We start from the raw sequence: 21,540 nt of genomic DNA on the forward strand, positions 1-21,540 counted from the left end.
AATAAATACAGGATGTCATTGGCCATTTACTAACACTTTGAATAGCCCTAGTTCTTTCTCTGCATAGCCTTTTTTTGGGGAAGAATTAAGGTGGTGAGGTACCGTACAATATTTAAGTAATTTCCTTACTATAAGCCAAGAGTTGAATTATTTCTTATGCAAAAAATAAATAAAAATATTATTTTATGAAAATGCAAAGTTTTATGTTTAAAAATTAAGATTACGGAGTCAAATGTCATATTACTGGCAAGTACAAATTGACTGCTGCTAAACATTTTAGTCATTGCAAAGGCACCCACACAATCAATAACTTGTGTATATACTAAAACACAAGGCATTTGTATAAAGATGTTTATCAGAAACCTATCAGCAGAGTTCTCCTTTGGATTAAGGTCTGATAAGTTGTCCTCAGCCGCATCAAAACCTCTATTATCTCACTAAGAACAAGTCCCAAGGAAAAGAATGTGTGGGGAAATGAAGTACATTATTTGCATATTAAACAGCAGGTCCAATTAACCACTTTGCTGACAGACATTAATTTATTATTCATCTTATTCCAGCATATGTTAATACTTTCATAGTAGACATGAAAAGTGACTGATACAGCACATTGCAATTTTGAAAATGTTAAGTGTGGACTTCAAGGAAGTGTAGCTTAGAGTGTGGAGGAAAGTTTCATTGCTCATCTTTGGAAAGATTTAGTCTAGAAATGATCAATTTTCAATAAGTACATATTACTATATATAAGTCAGCATATATAGTCCAATATGGCAAGATTTTCAGAAATCGGTATGAAATATAAAATAAGGAGACTACTAAATAGTGCCGTGCAAAACAAATCAAAAGTTAAGTTTGTATAATACACCTTTTAGGCAAAAATTCCCAGAGGTATTTAAATTATTCATGCTCCAGTGTTATGTCTCTACACCAGATTGTAACAGACTTGATAATTGAAAAGGATAACTACATATAAAATGCCATGGATATGAACTAGAGCATCAATCAGATTAACAAAGACAAAAAGACTTGAACAATTTGAAAGGGAAGATCATCAGGAAAATGACACACTTCTCTTAAAAGTCCTGCTGCGTGTCCAAATAAAAGTGCTAATGGATAGTATCACAGTTACCATGACACTGAGCTTCCATATTTGCCCTGAGTGTATCTTTTAGAACACATCACGATCACTTATGGTGATGTACTGGATGCTGTGTAACTAACTAGCCACACTTTAGATAACTCAATCTTAATGTAAAATTAGAGATTTCAGATTCCAAAATCATCTCAGTTTTAAGAAGCATGAAAAATACCACTTCTCTTTAGCAGCTCTGAATCCTGTAGTCATCTAGAAAAATATGCCATGATGGCCAGATGGTAACTAAGAGCCAAGACAGGCTGAACCACATAAATAATTACATGTACCAGTGTTAGTCCAATGGCAATCCAGATAATCAAAACAACCTCGCAGAAGTGATGTCCAAGTTGGTAAATGTCACTGCCTTCCATTTTACAACACATTAAAAATAACTCCATTACCATTTAAAGTTTAATTTCTTTCTAGTTGCAATTTTTAGAGACATAATACTTTTCTCATCAATTTAGTTACACCCACAAAAAAAATTACCAAATATTTATATGCATATAAAGTCCATAACCTTGCATTAAAAATAATATGGGTCACATCATATATTTAAACTGAAACTCCCACAGCCAAAAAAGGTCTACTAGGATTTTGAATTTCACAATAAGAATGGCTACAAGATTCATAGAAGCTTCATGTGAAATTTAATATGTACATAATCATGTTTCTTGAAAGGATACTGGAAAAACAGCTTTCTACACCACAGTTCCAATTCACAAATCCCACAGATATTAGGTTCACACAATCGACACAGCAGTTTCCTTTTATATGCCCATAGATATCCTTGGTGACTATGAGGAAGTGAGTGCAAAAATCATCTTTTAGTCATAAAGTGTTTTAGAATTGTTATTATTTGATTAATAACACTGTCACTGCCTGAGTATAATGCTTCAAGTTGAATTTCGAAATGACCCTTATTTATTCATCTGCCTCCACCTAACTACTCATTTTTCAGCTAAGTATCAAAATGTAATATTAACTAAAAGTTCTTCTACTAGAATGAGGATATAAATTCCATATCAATATTCAATTGAAATTCTTAATAACTATATTGTTAGCTACCTTTTTTGGTTAATTATATTCTTAATGAAAAAGCTTCTTTTTTTTTTTTTTTTTTGAGAAATGCATTGGGAAATGACAACACTGGGACAAAATTCAGGTCTTCTAAATTCAAATGAAGTATTTGGTGCAAAACATGAAGTCTTGTGTTGTAGTGGAAAAGCAAAAGTACTGAGGCTGCTTACTAATTGACCCTGGCAGAATCATTGCCTCCCTAAATCTGTCTCCTTGTCAGCAAAACGGTGATCATAAGTGCTGCCAGGGTTATGATGATGATTAAATGAGACACTACATGAGGGCCCTTTGGAAATATATATTTAAAATATAGCTGTTCTTACTAAATTCTGTCAAAAGCTTGAGGGAATTCACTGTTATTATGATCAACACTGAAAAAAAAAATCTTGCGTTTTGTGCAAGAATGGACTATTTGAAAAGACTATTACCAATTTTTGTGTGGAGAGAAATTCTACACCCCACATAGACCAAAAAGCAGTGGGCAAAAAGATCAAGGAAAGGAAGCAGGTGCTTTCCTAAGAGGCATTCCTTAGGAACTCAGTTGAAAGACAAGTACTACTGGGTTTCCCCGAAAATAAGACCAGGTCTTATATTAATTTTTGCTCCAAAAGACGCATTAGGGCTTATGTTCAGGGGAATGTCATCCTGAAAAGCATGTTAGGGATTATTTTCTGGTTAGGTCTTATTTTCAGTGAAACATGGTAGGCAAGTGCCCTGAGCCTGACGTGCATCCATGGTTCCTTGCATCTAAGTAAACCCCTGCTAACTAACGAGGACAGCTGGAGGGGCCCAGATACAATTTTTGCAAATATATCTCCAGTCACAGCAGTCTGTCTTGAATCAATAAGGTTCTGGGGAAAGAAGGAAAACAACAACAAAAAAACAAGAGCCTTGGGATTTTAAGAGATCCTTATTACTCAAGGAATCTTAGACCTCAAAGTTGGAAATGATATTAGTCAAAACAAAAACAAAAACAAAACAAGACGCATATGAATGACAAAACAATACAAAAAGCCATGCTCAACATTATTATTTAGATTGTTAACACTTCAAAAAACCAATTGTGTCTTGTACTGAAACAGGTATATCATGAAGTGTAAATGAGGCATTCATTGATGGCAGTCTGTGGTGACAAACAACAGCAGAGCAAAGATGTGTTTCTCTACCTGAACTAAGTTAGTAGGTTGCTCTGTTCTCAAAAACCAAGGTTTTAATCCTAGTTAATTACCTAAAAACAACTGCCTTAGGCCTTACAGTGTTCAGGTGAAACTGGACGAGTTAGTGTAGCCCCACTACCGGAGTATGGGTTTTCTGGAAGAGTATTTTAAATGAGGAGGAAGATGAGTTAGAAGATAGGGGTTCTAATAATATTGAATGTCAACTATAATTGAAAGAAAAAAAAAACGGTAAAAAAAAGAAGATGTAGGTTTTATTTCCAACTCTGGTACTAATTAGCTATGCTTCTATGAGTTCAGGTCACCTAAATAATTTAGAGCTCTGTGTTCACATCTATCAAATGAGAGGAATGTGCTCCTGAAAATTTAGAGCTGGAAGGAAATTGATGTTCAAAGCTGTACCTGAATTCCAGAAGTCCCGCAGTTAATAACTGGCTGAATCAGAACTAGAACTCAGGCCTCCTGATTTCAAGGTCTGTTTTCCCTACTACTGGTGTCTTCTTTCTGAAATCTCTTCTAATTTTTTTCTAGTTTTTAAATACTATCATGGTAAGAACAGATAACATGAGATCTGCCCTGTTACCAATTTCTAAAGTGCATTATACAATATTGTCAACTATAGGCACAATGGTTGTACAGAGCTGCAGAGTGTACTCATTTGGTATAACTGAAATGTTATGCTCGTCAATTATCAACTCCCCCTTTCCTCTTTTCCCTAGCCCCTGCAAGCACCATTCCCCTCTCTGATTCTATGAGTTTGACTCTTTTAGATACCTAATATAAGTGAAATCATGCAGTAGTTCTCCTTCTGTGACTGGCTTATTTCACTCAGCATTAGGTCCTGAAATGATCATCCATGTTATCACACACTGCAGAATATCCTTCTTTTTCAGGGTTGAATAATATTCCATTGTATGTATATATCACATTTTCTTTATCCTCCGATCAAAACCACAAGGAGATATCGCCTCACACCTAGTAGGATACCTATTATCAAAAAGACAACAACAAAGCTTGACAAGGATGTGAAGAAACTAGAATCCAAACACATTCCTACCAAACACTGTTGGTAGGAATGGAAAAGGGCCTAGCCACTGTGGAAAATAGTATGGATGGTCCTCAAAAAATTAAAAAGCATTGAAATCAGGATTTCGAAGAGATGTGAGTTCATCTTAGCATTCTTCACAGTAGTCGAGATGTGAAAACAACCTAAATATCTTTTTTTTTTTTTTAACAAACATTTATTAGGGGCGTATTATAGTCTGGCACTTATCAAATTCATGGTCTCATTTATTTTTCACTGAGATGTAACTCATTGTATTTTCATTTTATAGATTGAGAAAAGAATCTTAGGATAAGTAGCTTAGCAAATTTACCAATTCTAGTATCAGTGGACACATTTTCATATAGATATGTTTCTGAGAACTATCCACCAGACCAAGTGGCCTCAATTGTTTATATATTAGTGTAAATTTAAGGCACTGAATCACCTGTCTTAAACATCTTTACAAACCAAGCCTTATCTCTATTTGAAAAGTAAGGGACTTTTTTATGTTTTGTTAGAGGAAATATATGCAGCAACATCGAGTAAAACAATTGTGCAAGGAGCTCCTAATAGAACATTAATATTAAAGCACAACAGAAAATGATGTAGATACAATTTTCTATGTTGATGCTTTCATCAGATTATTTCATGGTGAGTCACAGATGATTGCTACATACATGTAAACTTTACACTTTTTTGCTACTTGTTTTTAAAGAGCCAGTTTTGTTTCTTTGTTTGTTTAAAGATTAACTTTCTAACAATAGCTTAGATTTTTAGAACTAAATTGTAAACTTTTTGGGGGGTCATGCCTTTGGTATCTTGGCTCCTCCTCTCTCACTTCCATTCTCATCATTCCCATTATTATCTGGACTTCCATGGTACCTGGTGCACAAACACAAACGCATGCAACCATTCTATGTTTACAGAATAAATGAATGCACAATTTAAGAAAATAAAGTCTGGGGCAACCAAAAAAACTACCCTAGATTCTTGGATTACTTGGACCGTGACTGATTCAAAGATTCTTTCAGAAATATTACCTGGCAATCTTATCTAAAATAGCATTGCAGTAATGCACATTTTTGTCCAAGAAGACACAGTAAGGAAGGGGTAGGAATGTCTATTTTAGCAGAATATTCATAGCCAAAAATGTTCTGGGTCACATATATGAATTAATTACCCGAAAAGCTAAATTTTACTTCAACGCAATAAAGTCAAATCTATTGTGAAAGGTTTTGCTAACTCTCTTGGTTGCTAGACAAAAGAGCAATGGGATCAGCTCTATGAAACAGCAACCTTCTGCCTCAGACAAAAACAAAAGACACAAAAATCTCCTCAGCAGAATCAATTAAGTGATTTGTGGGACAACAGTGAGGTGCCATAGGCCTCTCTTACATATTCATTATTGTTAATGTGTGCTGGAAGCAAAATGCTCTACCCTGGTCCTTGTAATAATTTCTACTCCAAGAAATCGATCATTAAAGCACATGGAGGACCCCCTCAATTCGAGTTTCAACACCTGCGAGCTCATGGAATTGCTCTTGGCGCTGGGCCACGAAGCCTTGATTCTAATTCCGCTTTGACTCTCATCAGATTGGTTCCATTTCTTTTTTTTTTTTCTTTTTTTTTTGGTGTAGCTCTAGTATGCCTCAGTATCCCTACGAGGAAAATAATATTCATAACTCCCTCCAAACACACCACTCCTCTTAGAAGTTTAGCATGTGTACAAAAGTGCCTTAGAAAGAAAAACATTACAAATGCAAGATATTATTATTATCCTTACATAACAGCACAGGGCTACTTCAATTACAAACCACACTTTTAAAATCTGTTAACATTCCCTCCTGGGGAAGCCCTTTTGCTCTTTAATAGTATAAGCTAATCATGGCAGTATAATTTCCGGAGCTCATATTCGTGGGAGGAGAATGGCTGGCCCCGGTGTTCTCGGTTCTACAATGGCTTTCTCCTTCCTTTATCTCCTGAAATTATTGAGAGGCCCTAAGCTAATTTTCAAAAGTATGCAGAGGTACTTAGGCAAGCAGGGAGCAGAGCTGGGAACCTGAGCAATGCACTGACATCATTCTATGCTCAGCACATATGGCACACTGCTAAAGCAATACTAAATGAGCACACTGGACTGTTCGGAACTCTTGCTGGCTTTAAGTAGCCTTCTTAATTACAATCAGGCTTGCTTTTCATCATTTACAGTCACGTAGTTCGCTGTGTATTTAACTAGGAACATTTTTCTATGTCAGTATTTTCATCATGTATATGTTTAAGCACATGCAAAATAAAATGGGATCTTGCAATGATCTCAAAACCTATGCATTTTTTTAAAGAAAAATCCTCATCACAATCTCTGCAACTAGGTCAGTTTGCACAAAGATGCTGGGGGTAGTAGCCAGGAGCGCTTTCAGCACCCTGCTATCCTCGTAAGTGACACCTCATAATAGTGCAAATGAAGCATGGCACGATGAGAAAATGAAGAAGAATGAACCTGGATAGTCAACCTAGCAGTTCTCAAAACACAGAGGGTAGACTCAATTTCATCCCCCCAAATACACCACACATGGTTTTTCTTTTACACTTTCAAGCACGTATATGCTTTCCTCTTGTGAGAAAAATGTCTTGTGATTCCAAGATATTCTAACACAAAGAAACAGGCTGGCTCATTTGTTCATCTACATATGTATATTCTCAATAGTCTCACATTTTGAACTCAACCTCATTTACACCTGCCTTGATTTTCAGCTAGGAATTTATCATATTGTCATTCACCTTTGTGCTTCCCTGCACCCTCACCTATTGGGCTCAAAGATTATCTCCTTGTGGGCCCTTAGTCTAATTAATTGAATATTCAGGTAGTTTACTGACCCCACAAATTCAACATCACCTCTTTGTGATTAGCTTTCTTTTAAGCCACCACCCTGCCGGCCCAGCTCTCAGCTCCTCTTGCATCCCCAACACACACACACACACACACACACACACACACACACACACACACACGTCTTCATCCCCCACCTTTAGAAGCTCACTTCATCTTTAATGTTCTTTGATTGTGCTCTAGCCAGAATTAAGTCCCTCTCTTCAAGAGAGGGAAGGGATGAAGCAGGAGAAATTCAGACAGGCTTTTATTTGGCAGAAGTTGATAAGTTTGTTACTCTGATTTAAAAAATAAAAAAGAATCAGAAAGCTTCCACCAAAAGTGTGTGAGGAGGATGGAGAGAGTTTAAAAACAAACAAATGTGACCATACAATAGAACCTTGGAAGGAAAGAAAAAGTGTTCTGACCCAAAGGAATGACCAACTGCTGCTCACATACAATTTTCTCCACTATCCTTCTATCCTTTCTCGTTTTCAATGATAGGTGCACCTGCTTTTTCATTCACATAGAATCAGTGTAATTTGGAGGGAAAGCAATGTTTGTAAAGACCAGCAGACGGCGACTGACTGGGGTAGCAGCAGCGGCAAGGAGAAAAAGAGTGCTGTATCTGCGACAGGGACCCCTTGATGTTCTCCCCTCCCTTCAACCCCAGGCACTCTCCCCAGTCAGTGGCCTCATCTCTGGGGAGACAGACAGAGAGCCACAGAAAAGGAAAAGTCAATATGCACATGAGATTATCAGCCAAGTGCTTCCCACTGGTACACTGAGGCGCCCCACACCCTGACTTAACCCCATCTGGCTCACTGCACCCACCCACCCACGCTCTGCCTGCCCCTCCTGTGCCCTGGCTCATCTCCCTGCCCTGGGACTCACACAATCTGCACAAAGGCAGGGGACTGGGTAAGAACTGCACCCAAGGAACAGAGCAGCAGGCACCTAGAATACTGTGAGCAAGTGGTGGGAGCAAAGTGACTCCTCACTGGTTCAGAGGGATCTCTTACTCTCAGCTAAGAAGCCCAGGTTTGAGGTATCGCTCCTGTCTCCGTCCCAGGCATTCTTAACTGGAGAGAATTCTTGAGAGGGAACTGGGGGGAGGAAGGAAAGGGATTCCTAGGATCCACAGTGAGGTGTGGCTCTATGCCACTCCTAAAGAAGAGTTGCTAAGGGGATTTATTCTCTCTTCGGTTAGATTAGGCTATAACTTCTCATATCTAGCCAGAATTGTGTCCAGGTAGGAAGCCTGTCCCTGGGGAAGGGGGTCATCCTGGTATCACCAGCAGCTGTTCAAGGAAGAGGGATTACCTAGAGAGCCGGGAAAATGATCCAGAGCTGAACCAAGTCTGAAAGAAGGGGCTCTGCAAGGAAAGGGGGGAAAGGATCTCAGGAAGAGTGTCCACAACTTTGCCCTGCTTGTTAAAGTTGCAGATTTTACACTAGAGGAGAAGATTGGGAGTGGGGACAGACTCACAAAAACGTCTGGTATTTTATTTATTGGCAGTTCAGGGAATCTGAAATTGGCATTTATCTGAAGATGAGAGGAACCTGGCCTTACATTGCTGGCCACTCTGAAGAAGGAACCTACCCACCAAGGTTTTTCTTCACATTCAGCTCTTTACAAAAGAACCCAGGGAGAGGAGAATAGCTTCTCTGGTTTTCAATTACCCCCTCCGGGCAGACCTCCTGACTTAACTCAGCCAGCACTGGCCTAACTGCCCTGCTTGGGAAGCACTGAGCTGAAGAAGGAGAAAGCAGAACACCCCTTATCCCAACTGCCTTCAGACATGATCCTCAGGGAGACAGGCATTTCAGAAAATAATTCAGCCCAATCACCAAGAAAAAGAAGTGTATATGTGTATGGGGTGGGGAAAAGGGATGGTGTTCAGAGGTCTCCTCTAGCCTGGTAGGGGCTGGCCAGCAAGAGACAGGGTGCCACAGTTACCCTCCTCCCTTCTCCAATGAAGGGGAGAGGTGGGGGCTAAAAGGATTGGTTTCCTATTGAGTGAGTCCCGGGACCAACCTCTTCACTGTCACTGCAGTCCCGGCACACTTTGGAGGAATGTACGGGCTGGAACCTCTCCCTCCCCCAGGCCAGGGAAAATGAGCAGGAGGTGGGGCCGCACACAGCACAGACAAAAGGTTCTGCAGAGCCTTCCTCTTTCTGGCGCTCAGGTCCCTCCGCTGAGCGTGGCGCCCCATCAGCCACACCGAGTGACCTTCTGGCGAGTGAGCCCCCTTCCCGCAGGGCCCAGGTGCCTGGCCAGGGACGGTCCTTTAATAGGTGCCCACGTCTCTCTCCCAGCACCACGACAAGGAACGCCCCTCCCACCCCTCACCACAAACACCCGCGACGCCTTCCCCCACCCCCTTTCTATTGTCTTCAAAGAGATAAGTGGCTCCCACCAAGTACACCCAAATGCACACCCTCCCTCCCCTTCTCGCGCTCCCGTGTCTCTGAGCCTCCGGGGCCGAGAAGTGAGTGCAGGGTTGAAAGGGGCGAGCCAGGGAGTAACCCGCGAGAACTTGGCATCTCAGACCCACCGTGTCCGCCTCGCAAGGATGCCGGTGACCTGTAGATTGCAATAGGCACTGAATGATGCTTGCTGCTGCCATGGAAATGGTGGATGTGGTGCGCTCCCAAACTGGACGCCCCCCACGCCACTCCTAGAAGGCCGCTGAGGGTGAGCGGGACAATCCAGAGCAGGGCCAGGCGCCCCCCTGCGCCGCCACCGCCGCCACCCCCGGGCGAGCCCAGCTCGGCGCCGCACCGGAGCATCCTCTGGTACATGGCGGGTGCCCGCCTAGGGGCAGCCGCCCCGGGAGGCAAAGTTTGGGGCGCAGGGAGGGGAGAGGGCACCGGGGAGCAGGCAGCTCGGGGTGGGCTGCGTGGCCGCCGCCTCACCGAGCCAGAGCACCCATCCTCTCCCTCCTTTGGAAAGTCTTCTCGGGGTCCTGTAATCCACCGCGCCTTGCACCCCAAAGCATCCGAAACATAGCCGAGGCGAAAGCAGCTGATGGGGGACTTGTCCGGAAAGGCAGCCCGGGGAAACAGCAAGCTCGGAGCGGGCGGTTGTTCCCAGATTTCCAGGGCTCCAGGTTCTCGAGAGCTACTCCTGAAGAGTTTCGGGCGAGAGTGCGTGCCAGGGGGTGGGGAGTGGGGGAAATTGTTTAAAGCTCCTCCCGGAGGGTCCTCACTTCTACATGACAGCCATCCACCACGAATCCACTAGGTAAATCCATTTAGCATTGTGTGTGGGGACTGGGGAGGCCACTTCGCCGGCCCAACCTCCTTTCAAAGGAGAAGCAGACCCCATGGAATCGAGGTGCCCCTTCCCTCCATTCAGCCCCCGCCGGCTGGCCCGCTCGCGCCAGCCTCCAGCGGGCAGCGCGCGGAGCAGCAGCGCGCATCGCCTGCTCCGGAGGCAATCTCCGTGTCTGCTGCCTGCTGACACTTACGCCCGGCGAGGGGTTCAGAGGCAAGAGTGCACCCTTATGAAGGAAGGGGGTCAAACGGGGAAAATAGAGCAAAGGAAAAGAAGAGGCAGACGAAGAAGTGGAGGGGTAAAAGAAAAGAAAAAAAAAAAGAAAGAAAGAAAAGAAAAGGAAAAGGAAAAGAAAAACCACACGCGCTGGCAAAGCTAGGGGCTCTATGCAAATCTGCAGTCTCCAAACAGCAAATCACTGAAGCTGGGATGCAATGCAGAGGACGAGCCTATGTAACGAGGGAGGCTGGTCTAGCGTCCCACAAAAATCACCCTGCTTTACCTCTCATGCATTCTCCGCACATCAAAGGGACACGTGTACAGAGATGCTGGGAACACCTAAAAAGCAACTCTCCCTCCTCTGCCAGGTGATCCCTCCGTCTGAATTACAATGGCAAATGGCACCCTTCCCCTACCCCTATGGTTTAGATGTAACCAGTGTCCTGAGAGCTCTCTTAAAAGGGATGGAATTCAGCTCTTTTTATTGGACCAAACTTGTTCTGCCAGGTGTTTAAACCCAATCTGCTAAATATGGCTTGACACCCTCTACTCAAGTATCAGTTTTGATGATCTGTTAATTACACATATTACTCATAACAAAGAGTCCCCCTTCCCTCTACATTGTCGTATCTCAGATAAGGCAGTGAAAGTACAAGGAACCAAAATACACGGGCGGGGGGGGGGGGGATGAGTGAGTGTGTCAGCTGAAGAAGAGACAGAAAAAGGAGAATGAAAAAGAGAAAGGAGACAGGTGGGAAAGAGGACAACAGAGGAGAGAAACTGTGAATGTGATTGCTTGTATCTCAGTCGAACATTTTAGGGATATTTAAGAACCCACAAGATCTCTGTAGAAGCCCAGCTGCGGTGATCTTTTATAAAGGTGGGGGTTCTGCCTTTCTCTCATCCCTCTCATTCGGAAAATAGCATCAAGAAACAAAAATTCCTAAATCTAGTGCCCCCAAGTGAGGGCATTTATGTTCTATTGGGTGAAATGCGGCATCTTTAACTGGAAGGTATGTGTCCTGGGTGAAAGACCAGCAGAGCCGACACTCATCTAAAACTCTAAAGAGCTGGCACAGCAAGTGGACTTGGCAAAGAGGATCACAGTCACTGGAGGCTGGCAGTTACAATTTGGTATTATGGTTGCAACACTCCTCCAGTTTCCAAAAGATGATAAAAACTATGACACGTCTAGTGACTCGACATTTTCTGTCTTTATTTCTATTTAAGAAGAAAGGGAAACAACTCAGAATAGGCACTACTTCCCACAGGCTCCTCATTGTCTATATAATCACTTATATCAACAAATAGAAAGTCGTGTGTTGGGGGGGGTAAGTAATTCTAGGAGGATTTGACTCAAATCATTCACTCACAGTTGCCATTTAAAATTCTATGTTGTCTGTCGTCCATTCAGAGGTGACCCAGGGACTCTGGTGGTCACTGTGTAACAGTGTCTAGGGGACACCAAACCAAATCCGTAGCAATCTATCATTTCACATTCTTGTCAAAAGTTTATGTCATTCTACTAAAAAGATAATTCTTCAGTAGTTTACTAATTAAAATGGCTTACCCATGCTAGAGAAGGCGTTTTATTTACTTAAATATGCCATATCTCCCAACTTCCCACAGGTGCTCAAAACCCAATAAAACCCAAATTCAGCACCTCCCACTGTGTACGTTTGCTGTCCTTATACCCAGGCCATTTCCTCTTCCTGTTATCATTTTTTCAGCATGTGTATTTTCAGTCACTGTTCAAGGGTTGTGATTATTCATTTTTTATTTTTATTTTTTAATATCAAGTAAAGCTTCCAAAGGAAAAGAAGAGGATAATCATTCGTGCAGTACGGTTGTAGGATGCTAGGTTCGTATTCTGAATTTGATATTTCATAGTGTTCATATGGAAAGAGCAGTGGATTAGGAGGTAGGAAACCTGTGCTGCATTCTTGGCACTGCCATTTACTGGTTATGTCAGATTAGTTACTTAGCCTCTCCCTGAGGCTCCGTGGCTTCCTTTATAAAATAGTCATGTTCCTATCTTTCCTAAGAATCCCACAGGGCAGGAAGGATATAATGCAATATTTAATGTGAGCGTGCTTTAAAATATATCAAATATTCCCCACAATTAAGGCATTATGTCTCTCTTCCCATGTAGGTCTAACATATTTGAGCTGATTAGCTTGCACAATTCATTCAGTACCTTCTATCTGTAGGAACTGTAGAACATTCCATTGTTCTCCAATGCCCTCCTCTATGGTGTTAATCTATCCTCCCCTCCCCAACTAGATGAATTCCTGAAGGGGAGCAGAGTCAAATCTTTATTTGGACTCCCTCTAGTGCCCAGCATATGGGAAATGTAAGTTAGTCTCTTAGCACATACAGTCAACTCTCATTATTCCCAGGAGTTATGGTCTATAAAGTCTATGAACGCTGAATTAGCAAATACTGAACCCATGTTCCTAAGGGTTAGGGGAATTCAAACCTCTGGGCACAACTTTATCAACTAATTAATATATAACCTTGTTTTATGTGTTTTGCTGTTTAAAGGCATCTTATTTAATATATACTGTTGATTCATTAACGTTGAACTCAGAGTCAACATCGCTATAACACAAGCCTGAATGAGGCTTGTCTAACATATTTATTTTCTCCAGAAGGCATGCCTCATCCTTCTGCTTAGGACTGTCCACACTTCAGCATTATGTTTAGGGGCCATTTTTACCAGCAAAATCGCCAACAAAAACCACAAAAGTGTAAAAAACGTGACACTGAATACCCTAAGAAGGCCACTCATTTTAGTACAAGAGCTGGAACAAGGCAGAGTGTTGCCTTGTTTGACCTCGGCTGGGAAGATGGGTGGCGGGGACCCAGTTTTTGCCACTTTGTGCATGTCTGTTAACGACCACCCTAGTGCCATGGGTATTGACTTGGGGGCTACACATTTTAGTGAGGAGGTAAATTCATATCCATGCATAACGAGGATTGACTGTATTTGTTATTCTCTTGATTAACAGGGAAGGATGGGGCCAGGACTTTGGAGAGTGATTTGTATAAATTCAAGTGATAGGAATAGAATAAGAGAGAGGATTCTGATGAACCTTCCCGAGAGCATTTAATGAAGAAACGGATCCCCTGTCTGTTTTATATTGTCTGGGCCTTGGGAGATTAAGGCAGGGTTAGGGAAAGGATAGGCCAGAAATCTTAGTTTTACAAGAGTCTCAAGAGATAAAGAAGAAATATTTATGGCTTCCTTGAAAGAAGAAATTGTAGCTATAGTGTTTCAGGCAGATGTCCGGGGCACCTTTGCAATACCTAGGAGGTTCTAGGGTGGCTACTATGATACGGATGCTGCAATATCTGTTATAAATGGTTGTAATTTGGTGGAACAAGGAGCGAGTCTTTGTACAGAGAGTGGAGAAAAGTCTTGTGAGTAAACGCATGCCTAATCTGAATGAAGCAAATAAAGCTTGTGCTTACTCTTTGTGTCCATTCAGCCAGTGAGTGCTTGTGGAAGGAACTGCATTATTTAAAGGAAACTGAGGCAACATTTGAAAAACTGTGCTTAGGTGAGTAAAGAACTGGTTGCAGGAGACATGGTGCCTGACTCCCTGTAATATACTCTTAAATATTTCAGCATAGGCAGTGGGATAGAACTGTGTTTGTATTGTTCTGCATCCCAGGAGAGTCAGTTGCCTTCATCAGGAATTTATGCTCAGTCAGAATTATAGAAGCCAGCGGTGGCTTCTAGAAGTCTTGAGCTACCATCATCTCCAGTTATGATGTGGCTTTGCTAACTAATCATAATGTATGTTAGAAATAGGTTATCATTGGTGAAATGCATGGCTTGGCAATTGGTTCAATGGAAGTTATAAATGTGTTATCTTTGGTGAAATCATTAATATTCAAGATACGCAGTTGACCACAATACTTTATAGACATGCTTTGCTTCTACTTAAATAGAGTATGTGAATATAAGAGGTCTTTCTCCCTTTACTGTAAGGAATGTTGCCATAATAATAGAAAAAAAAGAATGAACATACTTGTAACAGGCACAATTCTGAGAGATGTAAATGTATTAGCCCATTTAATCATCACAAAACCATATGAAATGGGTGCTACGGTGACCTCTAAAAGATCTTAGCTGCCTAATTCTGACGGATGATGAGCTGGATGCTGCCACTGAAATACTGCCATATTTGCTTCAGGAAAGCCTTTTGTCAGGCCCCTAAAAGAACCAAGAGCTGGAACTTCGTCAACGTTCCAGAACAGCCTCTAAGATTTTGTGCCTTCTTATTAATAAATGTATGGGACTGTAGCAGAAGCTGGTCTGAGTCTTATATTTGCTCTGACCTGTACTTGTAGAAATTCTTAGAAGAGTCATTAGCTCTCATCTGCCTCTAACAACTGTGGCTACTGAGATCTACCAAAAGAACCTAATAGCTGTGCATGGTAAATTGTCCAAGTTCCACTCACAGTTGATTTACAATAAGCAAGAAGACAGGTAGGCTAAGCCAGAAAACTGTGTTAAGAAATGGGAGACGGGTTTGAAAGCTGAGGGGATAAAACAAAGGAAGTGGAAGGAGAGGAAAGTCAGACAGGGGAGTGTGGGGAGAAATGGAAAAGGACAGGTCATTTCAAATTATTTCTCATATTCCAAAGATCAACCCTTCTGTCTCAAGAAACAAGATGGTCGTTAGACACACGCTTTCAATCTTTTCGTGTTTTTCTTAAACTTAATTGGAAATTATTATAGCTCAGTATTAACCTTTTTTTTTTTTTTTTTAAGTAGACACTAAAAGCAGAGGGGAAATATATTAAAACTCACAGGCGGCACCAATCTTTTAAAAATTAAAAATGAGGAGAGTGTCGGTCTTGCATTTTGCATTTCTGCTGGTGTCAGCACAAAGGAAAAGGCAAGCAGACCCCACACAGTCCTCTACCTGCATTTCTGAGTTGGGACTGAGAGAGAGTAAAGAAGGAGATAGTCCTAAGAGGATGCTGTCCATGTAGCTGTAAAAATAAACCTCTGATCCTATTACCTGTTCGGGTTATTGCAGGCCCCTAGGGGTACACTGAGAAAAGATCAGAATAGAAGACCAAGAACATTAAGAGCAAGACACAAAAAAGAAAAAAAGAAAAAAAAGAAAGAAAAAAAAGGCCAGGCCTAAAAGCATCCCTGGAGATTCTGTAGTGCAATCTCTTTATTAGTCAGATGATAAACTTGGGGCCCAGAGAAGTAATAATGTTACCGAAAAGTCAGATTTATTTATGAAGTATGTACTTATCTGGAAGAGCACTTTCATCTCCTTCCACCCATAATCCAGTTGTAGATCTAGATTGGTGAATTTAGTCACCTTAGCTATCATATCAGCTAGAACCTCCACACTGATAGAACAAATGGAAATGGAGGGTGAGGTAGTGGGAACCCAACATGAACCAACATGATACCTAATTCAATTACAGCCTGGACGTGCAGTCTGACTTGTGAAATATGAATATATGTATTCAATTCAAGTGAGCTGTGTTGAGGGCTGCAATATTTTATGGTCTCTACCTTTTCTGTCTTTTTAAATAAAAACTTCATTTACGATGTTCTACCTGCATACACCCCAAGGCAGGGTCATGGAGATTTCTCTATAACTACATCTTTAAGTGTTGGGGCCATTGCTTGGGCACCAACTAATCATATGCCATCTTTCAATCACTGTCATCTTATATTGCTTGTATAGTTATTTCAACCAAATTGCATTGCTGACAAAGTCTTACAGAGGTTCATACTCTTTTGACTTGAATGTGTTCATAATGTAGCTGAAAAACATGTGACTCGAGTGTCAGGCAGGAAGTTTGAATCTGAGTTGATTGTTATTATGCGTGTGACATTGGGTTTAATGGACCCTTGCTCCAGTTTCCTCATCTATAACATGAGTATAACACTACATGTAATGACATTGGAAGAGATTCTACAATATATTAAGCACTAAACATAAGTGATGGTCATTGATTCATATGTGCATATTATAGATAGGTACGAAAGACATAAGGATAATGAGCTGTACTGTGAGTTTTAATTTAGCCATATTCTAAACTCTCCCCACTTTGTCTGTAGTTAAGTTTGGCCACCTCCACAATAATTTCTTAGATCCATTTCTGTTTCTCTAAATTTGTGGTGTTCAAACGTGAGCGTGCCTGAGAATCACTAGAAGGGCTTGTTAAATCATAGATTTCTTTGCTTTTGATTCCCAGATCTGGAGAGAGGCCTGATAATTTGCATTTCTAACAAGTTCCCAGGTGATGCTCACAATGCTGGTCCAGGAAAACTAAATTTTCAGAACCACTGCTCTGTCTGAATGTCAGTCTTTGACACAGGTTTTATTACCAAAGCAGGGAGAGCTTTCTAATTAAGCTCCTTACCAATGCCCTCACCTCCTCCTCAGCAGTGTCCTCTCAGAATAGGCAACAGTGCTGTTCCCAGATCTCTTCTTGAAGTAATTTTTTAAATGCTTCAAGATGTCTACCAAAGAAACCTACATGACCCCATCTCACACCATGTACCTATAAATTCCCTTTACTCTACTTGGAAAAACTTTTTTTTTCCTTCCCACCTTTCCTATTTGAGCTCTTCTTTGGTTAGCCTGGCCAGTGGCTAGGGGCAGGAATTCAGGCAACTACACCAGGGTTCCTTTCTGACTATACGCCTTGCCAGCCATATGGCCTTAGACCGATTATGTAATCGTAGTTTGCACACCAGTCAAGTCGATGATCGTGAGATTGTTTTGAGGATTAAAGGATTTGACAGAAAATATTGAGAATGGTGTCTGGTACCTAGCATATACCGGGGTGCCAAAAAAATGTATACAAATGGACACTTTGGTTAACGTTGCTCAAGCAGTAGGTCACTGGAATCAAAAGTGTCTGGATGCTGATGGTAACCCCTTTGAGCACCTCTTGTAATTGCGGAAGTCAAACGTGACCTGTATTCATTTTTTTGTTATCGGTATATATTGAGTATTACAATTTTAACACAGTTTTCCTTTCTTAAAATGTGTATACATTGTTTTGACACCCTCTGTAGGTATTAGTATTTATTTGTTTATTTTTAGAATGAATTATTCTTTCCTCTTTTTTAGAACATGGATAGAATAAATCAGAATTGACGAGAAGGCTTGTTTCAGGTGAAACCTGACACTGGCCATTCAAATAGTTGGTCACTAAAAAAAAAAAAAAAAAAAAGCAATACTAATAACAAATACATGAAAACAAGAAGACACTTTCAGGTCTTGGCATATCAAGCCTGCAGTCTGACCAGCATCAACTGTTGGAATGTTCAATGCCAAAAAGTGACAACCTGGGATCTGTCTGCCTGCATTCATCAGCACATTCTAGCATGCATGCCCATCACTGCAGAAGAAAGAAATATGGGACTGTTGAGAATGAAAGGACAACCAGAAGGCACGTTCAGGGTGATATAAAAACCAAGATATAAGTTGCAAATTCCCTGGTAAATACAGATATTTAAACCAGGAACCAGAAATCATGCGTACAACATGAGTTCTATTTCCTGAATGCCCACTTAGAGCATAAACCAATTTGATCTGTCTTTATAAACATATGCTCTGGAGTATATATTGCCATTTAAATGCACTGAAAGGAATTTAATCATGCAATTTGAACTGAGTATCTAAATATGTTTATCTGGGATCTATAGTCTAATCCCCATCCAATTTAGGACAAATATATTAGATTAGACATTTGATCAGAGTTATATTTTGATGTTAGTACTATAGTTAAGTTAGTGCTACTATCCCACTACAAAAATCTGTTTTTCAGGTAAAGTGAAAGTTCTTGGTTGTGGCATATGAAGTCCTTCAAAGTGGCCTGTATGCTGCCTTTCTTATTTTGTCTTTACCTCACCTTCTGCCACTTCCCCCCAAAATATCCTATGCTCCACCACATGGACTCACCTCTTCCTTAGACACACTACACATTCTTTTGCTTCTTTGCCATTGTCCATGTTATTCCGTCTATAAAAACAATCTTTTCTCCTTCCCTCTTTTAATAGCCCATTCATTATTCTACATGGTTTTAAGACATATCTGTGTTGGTAATTTTTCTGAATTCTGCCAATTATTTGGTACTTTCTCAAGTAGAGACTATTAACAAAGACAAAAACAAAAAGCAAAAAAAAAAAACAAACAAACAAACAAACAAAACACCCAGGATAAGTAATAATGTATTCATATTATTATTGTACTGAATTAATGAAGTACCACAGAAATTAACAAAGTATCAAAGCCCATCTTCATGTTTGGAAGTTTCAAATAACCAAAACCAACAAACATAGGAAACAAATCATCTTCAATTTATTCTTACAGATTTTTGGTTAGGTCTTTTATTACCTAAAACATGTAATAAATTTTGGCTGAATGTTAATTTGAATGCTAAATAAATTGGTTACAAAGAATAATGGAATTCATTATCATTTTTCTACTCATGTTATAAACAGATGTCTTTCACATAGTATGTTAAAAAAAAAAAGCCACCAACCAAAGATGCTTGCTGCCAAGTTGAACTGCAGAGCAAACACTTATAGCGAACTTATAAATCCTTGAAAATAGGGTATTATAATGGAAATACTGGCACCATTTTAACTATAACCATTCAAATAATATTACTATAGCAGAACTTATCATCTAATATATCTGTTCTAGGATAGATGAAGGATTAAGCACTAGGTGTCGAAAAAACTTTCAGCGGCTCAATTTAAATTGCATGATCATTCCACATAGTGCAAATCTCTTAGAATATTTCAAAATGAGTACTTACGCACCAAAACATTTATTCTTAAACATAGATTATATTTTTTGCTACTTGTATAAGAAATATATTACCTCTGAGGCATTTTGAAAAATCATTAATCAATGTTGTTGTTTTTTTCAACTGTCTTCTTTTTCTTTCATGAAAGAATTACTTTCCTCAGATTTTCTCTGTTCTTTTGCTGAGATGATTCCCCTAGAGAACTCTGTGTTTATCTTGACAGGTATTAGTAGATCCATAGACCTCTGTGGAATTGTTCCTGGTTGTGTCGAGGTACAGTAGAAACCATTACCTTTGCACACTAATAAACTTATTGCATTCTAAATAAAATAAACCACACAGTGAGTGAAATTAATCTACTAATGTCTTCCTAATGAAGCTTTTGTTAGGCATATGGTGTGGTCTTCAGTATTCATTAGGTTGCTGAAAAAGTAATTGCAATTTAAAAGGTTAAAAATAATTGCAAAAACCGCAATTACTTTTGCAGCAACCTAATAACACATGATAGCTATTAAAACAAAGTATATCTGATGATTTTTTAAATGCATACCTGATGATTGCCTCATTTATTATTTTCCAATGAACTAGTTTACTTTCAAATTGCTTTAAGCACCTAATCAAAGAGATAGAAGAAACATTTGTAGACTTAAAGAAATATTTTAAATGGAGAGAAGAAATAAATGTCTTATCTAGCATCACCCTTAAATAATTAAAAGTGGATTTGCTGTTCTACTTTTTAAGGACAAAGAAAGCTTTTATTTGTCTATCCTATGTAAAATTTCACTCATTAATAGAATTTAAGAGCTGAATATTTAGAATGGAACTGTTTTGGTCCAATTCACACTGTGGGCTTTAAAATAATGTGACTTCCTAGCATAATAAACACCAGCTCAAATTGTGGTGAAAAATGGAAACTTTAATCGCCAATGGAAGATTAATTGTCAACACAATCATTATCCCTTCATATTGGCAATATTTTGATTTGTCATACAAAAAAATTCAAAGCATCTCTGCCTACTTCGGAAAATCATCAGTTTTGGAGTATATTCTGTCCGATTCCATCTCATATTTATATTAGCATATAAAACAGCTGCAAATAAGTCACATCCTCATTGCTACACTATGCCAAATTTTTAATTTCTCATTTTAGTTTCCCATGCAAATTATCTCCTGCTTTGCTATAATCAGAGCTGTCCAATTGAGACTTGGAGATCTTAGCAATCATGCATTTTACTATTATTATTTAAACTTACTTATTTAAACTATTATTTACTGCTAAGCCTAACAGAGGCAAGGAAACAGACATAGTTGAAGAGCAAAGGTGGATCTTTCCTCCTTTACCAGTAGCAGTCAGAAATAGTATGAAAGCAATGGATCATGAAGAAAAGCAATTTCCTACTTGAGGGATTAGACAGTACCCTCTTTTGTACTGTTAAATCAAAGTTTTAGTTATTTTTTCAAGTCACACTGACTTTTTTCAATTTACATAGTCTCTAGAGAAACTGCAAGAGACCCCTAAATACATACCGTCTCAGCCAACCAATGAAAGAGAATATTTTAAAAATCTTCAAATATGTTGTACTGCTTTCAGCAAGCCTTTACACAGCATGGAAAAAACGAACAAACTAACTAACTAACTAAACTGCTACAAAAGCTAATTAGTCCAACAAGAAAATTTTTGGCTTGGTATATGAGGCTTCTTTTTTTTTCTTTTCTTTCTTTCTTTAGGAAAAATACAAGTGCTTTTTTATTTTGAAGCTGCTCACATTTGCTAGATTAGAAAATTGAAAACTATGTAAATTTCAGCTAATGTTTGCTTTACCTTTTAGGTTCACAACAATATTAACCACTGCCATCAGTCAATATTACAGTCAGATTTGAGAAAATTTGTAGCGTAAAACTGTACTCTGGAATATCAATGTGGAAAT

At 39.7% G+C, this 21,540-nt stretch overlaps 1 protein-coding gene across 32 annotated transcripts in view; it reads right to left on the minus strand.

Annotated features, from left to right (window-relative positions):
- NRXN1 (neurexin 1) overlaps window positions 1-21,540 on the minus strand; it is a 1,055,762-nt gene that overhangs the window by 395,210 nt on the left and 639,012 nt on the right. Inside the window, exon 1 of one of the 32 annotated variants that reach the window (XM_074331976.1) lies at window positions 9,861-11,018. The exons of 27 other annotated variants lie outside the window; for them this stretch is intronic. In XM_074331976.1, the coding sequence (XP_074188077.1) occupies window positions 9,861-10,107 (247 nt within the window). In that variant the 5' untranslated portion in view covers window positions 10,108-11,018. Of the gene's footprint in view, window positions 1-9,860; window positions 11,019-11,084; window positions 11,107-21,540 lie in introns of those variants that run through there. 4 more of the 32 variants (XM_074331977.1, XM_074331975.1, XM_074331978.1 and 1 more) reach the window with 4 other exon arrangements.

This window comes from Rhinolophus sinicus, linkage group LG05 (assembly GCF_036562045.2).
Source record: "Rhinolophus sinicus isolate RSC01 linkage group LG05, ASM3656204v1, whole genome shotgun sequence".
NCBI classification, from domain to species: Eukaryota; Metazoa; Chordata; class Mammalia; order Chiroptera; family Rhinolophidae; genus Rhinolophus; species Rhinolophus sinicus.